Raw genomic sequence first — 7,900 nt, forward strand, 5'->3', positions numbered from 1 at the left:
CTCCTCCAAAAGGTCCCCTTTACCAAAACTTTGGCTAATGATAGGCTATAAAATGTCCTCCTCTGCCACCGAATCGTCTGTGGGGACTGTAGCCTGAACTCGATTGCTGGCTTCAGACCTCAGCTATACCTTCTCAGAAATGGAGCCGGGCTGATCTCACTCTCAAGAAATGCCTAGCGGAGACAAAAGGCAGCATTCAGAACCCCTCCGCTCCCCCCAACTCCACCTTCATTTGCTATGGATCACGGGGCTGAGCGGCCGACATCAAGACGCTCATTGTAGGGAAAGCCGATGTTTGACCTCATTGCCCAAGCTTCTATTTGGTTTCCTTATCTCGAGAGTGAAAGAGTGGAGGTCTGACCTCAGTGACCTCGGAGCGGAGGCGGCTCGTGTTAAAAGACACTGACACACATTTGTCTGCTGTAAGCAGGCGGAGCGTCTGGCCGATCCAGAGGCATGACTCAGCGGCTCAGAAGAAGGAAAAGCGTGCCTTGCTTTCCGCACACATTTGGCTGCTGCAAAACACAGACTTCCAATCTGCAGAGAGGATAGTTTACAATAGCGGCGGGCCTTGGCCTACGAGGATCTTTCCAGACAGAGAGGTGAAAAAAACAGAATCGGGTGAAAACAAATAACATGTGATCTGCAGAAACGTACAAAAACGAAGATCATTGGAGGGGTACAATGAGGCAAAGGTTCTATTTAACAATATCCTGCAATCAAACTTTAGATTTTCTGTTACTTGAAAAAAAAAAATCTTTTGCTCCAACGAAAAAGTGGTAAATGCTGCTTTCCAGTTATAAGAAAATACACGGAGGCATGCAAACCTTAAGCGTCACTACATCACACTCATTTACCAAATCCACTGTGTCCAGTGTGACTCAGAGAGTAATGTATGTCATGAGGGCTTGAAGCGTCTTGCAATATGGATACAAATTGGATGCAGACGTTTCTATGGATGTTTCTCTGGGAGGGAGCGAGCCACAATCTCCTAAGAGCCAACTCAGAAACCGACGGGCTGCATGTCGGGTTTGCACCAAAACACTTTTGGGCTGGAACTGGTTTGGCCAGAGCAAAGCACTCTGGGAAGGAGTTGGCTCTTTTGTCCAATGGGGAGAGGAGGGAAGCGTGCTTCCTATTGTCACGCATACAAAGTGGGGATTTTTAGGGATGCTGCTGCGATCGCATTTGTGTCTGGAAAAATAAGAACACGTTTCCAGCATGAGCCATTGTTTAGATTACATTCATTTGGCAGAAACTCTTGAACGTTTTTTTCCTCTACGCTTACACACATCAGGACTACAGTGGGTTCCGTTGAGGCACATCAACATGTGGAAAAAGCAGAGAATCGAACCTCTGGTGCTTCTGTCAATGGCCCACTGGCTGTACCACCAGAGCCATTCCATCCAACAGTTGGGGAAGTCACCTGTTTGAAAACCAGACAAAGAACAAAGGCCAACTTTGTTTCTCTGTTTTGGTGTTGAGCCAAACCTCTTATCGGCATGTCTGCCTGTGTGTGTGTGTGTGTGTGTGTGTGTGTTGGTTAGTGTGTGTTTCTCACAATCCCTTTAGATTACTGTAAAAAGCACATTCGCACCGCGGGAGAAAAATATCCAGTCTTATTAAAGACACTATTGTTTTCTAAAATAAATGCTTAGTCACAAGCATATAATTTATATACACTCTCTCAGTGTTAAATACACATTACCACTGTGTACTCTGGGCGGGGGTGTATACACTATAATTAACTCATACTTCCCCAGCAAGCTGAACAACGCCAGAACAACGCTCGACGCGGCTGAGAGGAGGACCAACTGGCTACCAACTTGAAAAATTGGCACCCAATTCTTAGCCGTCAGTTTCCATGAGTGACAACCGCCACCAAATAGATGTTTAAATGTTGCTGGTACGATCAGAACCGGAGAAACGCAGCGCGTGCGTTGTTGTGTTTACTTGCGTGCACACAGGCGTCTGTGTTTGGAGAGATTGGCAACTCATGACATGTATGTATGAAGAAAAAAAGTTTCATTATCAAGCTGATATACAACTGCATTAAATCTGCACTACTAAAACTATTAGGCAACTAGAAAATGGCTTTTTGGAGGAAAAGCTGTTGCCCAGTCGCCAGCCTGGAAAACACTTTTCAAAGTTAGTGTAAGCGCTGCTGGTCAGCTAAACTGGAAGCATACGCCGAAGACGGAGCGGTAATAAAAAGGGAGACTTTTGGATGGGCAGATCTACCGTGGAATGCCCCAGAGTAGTTGCCACAGGCTTCTTACGGTCAGGCTCAATGGAGCCTTTGTGCAGCTGAGCCCAGCTGGCAGTCCAAGAAACCTCAGTCCTTGCTGCACAGCCCCACGTCTTCTGATAAACGCAGACGTCTGCACACTGGGAACGGCCTGTACCCGAGAAGGATCACACGTGTCCGTATGCCACTTCTGTGTTTAACAATATGATCGATTTTATTCACGGCTTTTAATAGAACTAGTGACTGTTCCTGTTGTTCTTTGCACTTTGCTCTCAACTCTCCCCACATTCAGCAGGACGCTTTCAAACACGATTAACGCGTTTATGTTGACAGCCCTGATTCTAATCAATATTCCAGCAATCCAGTCTTTTAACTTTGTTTGTTTTCACAAACAAAAAATTTAATAAAGTGGATAAATCAAGCAAATAAAAACAATAACATGTTACGGTACTGTTCAACATTCTAAAAGTAAAATATTACTTATGTAAACGAACCTTTTCTTGGATGTATTTTGCTATCTATTGGAAATCCCTTTATAATGACAGATGTCCGTCAGTTTAATTATTCAACTCAATTGCGACGGAGGGCAAGGCCTCTGGGGTACAAAAAAACATGCCTTTAGTTGACAGAAAACTGGCATAACTCTTGGAAAAAATTATTTAATTTTCATATGGTGGATTTCAACAGATTTATTTGTCCCTTAGAATATGATATTTTTTTCCCTCTATTTTGGGACATTTCATACAACAAAAAGTAGACTGCAGATAAATCAAAAAGAAAACTATGAGTTTGTATTTGTTTAAAACGAAATACTGTACTGTACTTGTCCATCTACACCTGGACATGGTGAAGTATTAAAAAGTGACTGCTTGTGTTTTAATGCATCAATAACGCTTTAACTTTCATCTGAGAACAAACTAACTTGTATTTGTAACGTAACACCTCTTTATAGCTCTTCATAGATCTTTTTGTTAAGAAGCAAAAGGGTTAAAAAAAAGGAGAAAAACAGGCAGTACAGCACACGCACACACACACACACACACACACACACACACACACACACACACACACACACACACACACACACACACAGCCCTATCAGATTACAATAACAAACCACCCCCCTCTTCCCCCCTCCCCGGAGCATCGCGTGAGAGCAGAGGCCCAAGTCTCCAACTTGATTGTGATTAATGTGCCAGGGCAGCATGGACGCATTCTTAAGGTGGTCCGCGGAAAGTCGAGTCCAGAAAACTCGAATAAACACGCAGAGCAGTTAACCACCGGAACCAAACCCGAGCGGGTCACTGGTTGCCCGCATGCTCTCTTCTTTCCGCAGAGTTGAGTGTAGTCGGTACATCGATGAAGGTTTACACAAGGACACGTTTCACCTTACCTGGACTTACACGCATTTCTGAAAAAATGTCCGACCACGAATTTATCAAATAGAAGCTGGTCAAATGTACTTCTCCCCACACACACGCATTTTATTATAACCACATACAGCCAACGGGTGTAACCACCTAACCACATACAGCCAACTGTTATAACTTACGTTACATACAGCCACCCATGACTACATACAGCCAACTGTTATAACTTACGCTACATACAGCCAACTGTTATAACTTACGCTACATACAGCCAACGCTATGACTACATACAGCCAACTGTCATAACTTACGCTACATACAGCCAACGCTATGACTACATACAGCCAACTGTCATAACTTACGTTACATACAGCCAACGCTATGACTACATACAGCTAACGGTTATAACTTACGCTACATACAGCCAACTGTCATAACTTACGCTACATACAGACAACGCTATGACTACATACAGCCAACTGTCATAACTTACGTTACATACAGCCAACGCTATGACTACATACAGCCAACTGTCATAACTTACGTTACATACAGCCAACGCTATGACTACATACAGCTAACGATTATAACTTACGCTACATACAGCCAACTGTCATAACTTACGTTACATACAGCCAACGCTATGACTACATACAGCTAACGGTTATAACTTACGCTACATACAGCCAACTGTCATAACTTACGCTACATACAGACAACGCTATGACTACATACAGCCAACTGTCATAACTTACGTTACATACAGCCAACGCTATGACTACATACAGCTAACGGTTATAACTTACGCTACATACAGCCAACTGTCATAACTTACGTTACATACAGCCAACGCTATGACTACATACAGCTAACGGTTATAACTTACGCTACATACAGCCAACTGTTATAACTTACGCTACATACAGCTAACTGTTATAACTTCCGTTACATACAGCCAACGCTATGACTACATACAGCCAACTGTCATAACTTACGTTACATACAGCCAACGGTTATAACTTACGCTACATACAGCTAACGATTATAACTTACGCTACATACAGCCAACTGTTATAACTTACGCTACACTTACGCTACATACAGCAAACTGTTATAACTTACGCTACATACAGCCAACTGTTATAACTTACGCTACATACAGCCAACTGTTATAACTTACGCTACATACAGCTAACGGTTATAACCTACGCTACATACAGCCAACTGTTATAACTTACGCTACACTTACGCTACATACAGCCAACTGTCATAACTTACGTTACATACAGCCAACGGTTATAACTTACGCTACATACAGCTAACGATTATAACTTACGCTACATACAGCCAACTGTTATAACTTACGCTACATACAGCAAACTGTTATAACTTACGCTACATACAGCCAACGCTATGACTACATACAGCAAACTGTTATAACTTACGTTACATACAGCTAACGCTATGACTACATACAGCCAACTGTTATAACTTACGCTACATACTGCAAACTGTTATAACTAACGTTACATACAGCCAACGCTATGACTACATAAAGCCAGATGTTATAACTAACATTACATACAGCCAACGCTATGACTACATACAGCCAACGGTTATAACTTACGTTACATACAGCCAATGGTTATATTTACACAGAACCAATGGTTCTAACTATATACAGCCAACGCTAACATTTACATTGGGCCAAGGGTTATAGCTAACATACAGCCAACCACAGCCAACAGTTATAACTAAGTTACATAGAACCAATATTTCTAACTATATACAGCCAACGGTTCGGACCACGGGGAGTGGGAGTTGGAGTCGTGCCATACACGGACATATTCGCGCACGTGTCGTGGCGGAACTGCCGTGGGTGGAGAAACAGAATGTTTTTCAGGGGGGGGGGGGGGTATAATGGTAGGGAAACCTTACAACTTACGTTACATACAGCCAACTGTTATAACGCCTACGCTTACAATTTACATACGGCCAACGGTTATATCTGACATAGCTAACAGCACTTTACTAACCAATGTTAGCTATCTTAACTAGCTAACATTAAACTGGAAGTTAACGTTAGGCGGTCTGCGTGGTGCGTTCACGTACCTACCTTCACCTGTGACTTCAAAGAAAACGTAACGTACTGTTATAGTTTTACAAACTACGGCCAAAGACGCAAAACGAATGACAGCAAAAGCGACATTTTTTACGGGAAAGTCTTACTGTTTGAGAACAGGCTTCTTCCTCTTCTTATTGGCGTAAGACCCCGGGTTTCCCAACATGGTGTCACTTGATTTTTTCCACGATCGCAAAACTTGACATTCGGGGCAGACGCTCGTTCGGCTAATCCCCTCCGCGGCGGTTCGTCTCTTCCTCCGTGTGCAGAGGCGAGCGGGTGCGGGGAGTCCGTGTGTTCGGTCACTTGTCTATTATTTCACCCGGGGAGTCAAACTGCCATGTCGGGAGGAAGGAGAAGGGCGCAGCAGGAGGAAGCCTGCCCGGGGTCTGCGGAGGTTTGAGTTCCCGTGGGCGGACACCGCGGCTGACCTTGGGTCGGTGGTGCGTTGAGGGGGAGCTCCACGCGGTCGTGCAAATAGAAACTCGTCAGGTTTTGGATGAAGTGTGTGGTGGGGGGTGGGAAATTTTAAAAACGTTTGGCGCAGAATTCACCAGAAGTTCCACCCACCCGCCTTCCTTCGATAAACAAGGAAGCTTTATTATTATTATTATTATTATTCGGAGTCTCTCTCTCTCTCTCCCTCTCTCTCTCTCTTTGTACGCTGGGCGTTTTCAGGAAATGTGAATGAACATTCTGCAGTTGTGTATTTTAAGGTGGACTGGAGTCTTTGTGACTTTGTGGCTTCGTTGTGCTTTTATAACATCCAGAGTTCTGGGATTTCTTTGTGGTACTTTGTTGGAGAAAAATAAATTGTGTCCTGGCAGCTTTTTGTGACAGACACAGCAGGAAATGTTAGTGAATGGTTTCCTAATAACTTGCGTGATGTCTCATGCACACATAGCACGTTGTTTTTGTAACTCACTACAACCTTTAGTGCTGTATGATTTACATGCTTTAATCCCTTCTACATGTGTACTTTATTCTACGTGGAGCATAAACTAATACATACACATCCATGAACAGTGATTTGTTAAAAAAATAAATAAAGATCAACGTTAACCCCCCCAGTGGACTTTACGCGCTTCCGTGCCAAACTTGAGGAAAGATGTAGTGTCTTTGTCGTGTTGCTACAGGAAAGGGCCTTCCCCTCAACATTGGAAGCATCACTGTACGCTGAAGCATTAAGTCTTGTGGTCTAAATGTTGTGACACCACAGAGCCCGAACCATGGAGAACAGCCCCAAACCAAAGGTTCTCACACATGTTTCATGCATTTCCAAACGTGCTTTGAGAAAGTAATGCATTCACAGTGGCAAATAAGCCAAATAGGTCTGTATGCAAATAAGATATATTCTAGAATTCTGAGCGTGCTCTTAACGGATGAATATTTCACTTCTTCAATTTCTAAGCACTAGTCCAACATGTGATTTAAATAGGTACACTTGACTGTTTGCTGTATATAGTATTTTGTTATATTTTTTACTTTTTGTCTGTCATGATTTATGATGTGTTTATACACCTGCCCCCATTTACGGGTGTAAACACACAACGTTGTGTTTTTCACATCCGCATTATTTTGATAGTATTGTTTCGCCTCTTTATATGAGTGAAGGCAGTCTAAATACAGACATTCCACAATGTATTGTTTGATGTCTTAAATTCCTCAGTGTTTCAAAAGCAACTTTCCTCCTCACCTCGCTGCACATCAGTGACAGACAGAGACCTGGTGACTGTTGCCATGGAGACCAATCACACCCTGATGGCTAATTTGCACCTCTGCAGGAAAAGGCTGCACAGAACAGGAAGCTCACATTGAGCCGCAGAGAAAAAGAAAAGAAAGCAAATACTACTAAAAAATGTGAACAGGCACCTGTTTGCTGAATGGGCCTACCCCCCCCCCCCATGATCCCGTGTACCACAGTAAGAGATAACACCAAAACCACTGGAAAAACATGAAAAACAGCAGCAAATAGACACAAAAAACATTAGAGACTTGACTATGAAAAGGAGAAAAAAAAGAGACACATAAAAACGACGACTACGAGGAGCCAAAAAAAGCCTATAAAGAGACCAAATGAACTGCAAAGAGACCGAGACTCCCACTTAAATCATGGGAGGCAGGAAATCATATTTAATTATTGGCTCATCGTCTAACTCC

General features: G+C 43.1%; 1 protein-coding gene across 1 annotated transcript in view; it reads right to left on the minus strand.

Moving 5' to 3' along the window:
* LOC120833600 (aryl hydrocarbon receptor) overlaps positions 1-6,410 on the minus strand; it is a 31,588-nt gene extending 25,178 nt beyond the window's left edge. Inside the window, exon 1 of the mRNA XM_040200858.2 lies at positions 5,848-6,410. Within this exon, the coding sequence (XP_040056792.2) occupies positions 5,848-5,906 (59 nt within the window). The 5' untranslated portion in view covers positions 5,907-6,410. The remainder of the gene's footprint in view (positions 1-5,847) is intronic.
* Positions 6,411-7,900: the final 1,490 nt, after the last annotated feature.

This window comes from Gasterosteus aculeatus, chromosome 16 (assembly GCF_964276395.1).
Source record: "Gasterosteus aculeatus chromosome 16, fGasAcu3.hap1.1, whole genome shotgun sequence".
Classification (NCBI taxonomy): Eukaryota; Metazoa; Chordata; class Actinopteri; order Perciformes; family Gasterosteidae; genus Gasterosteus; species Gasterosteus aculeatus.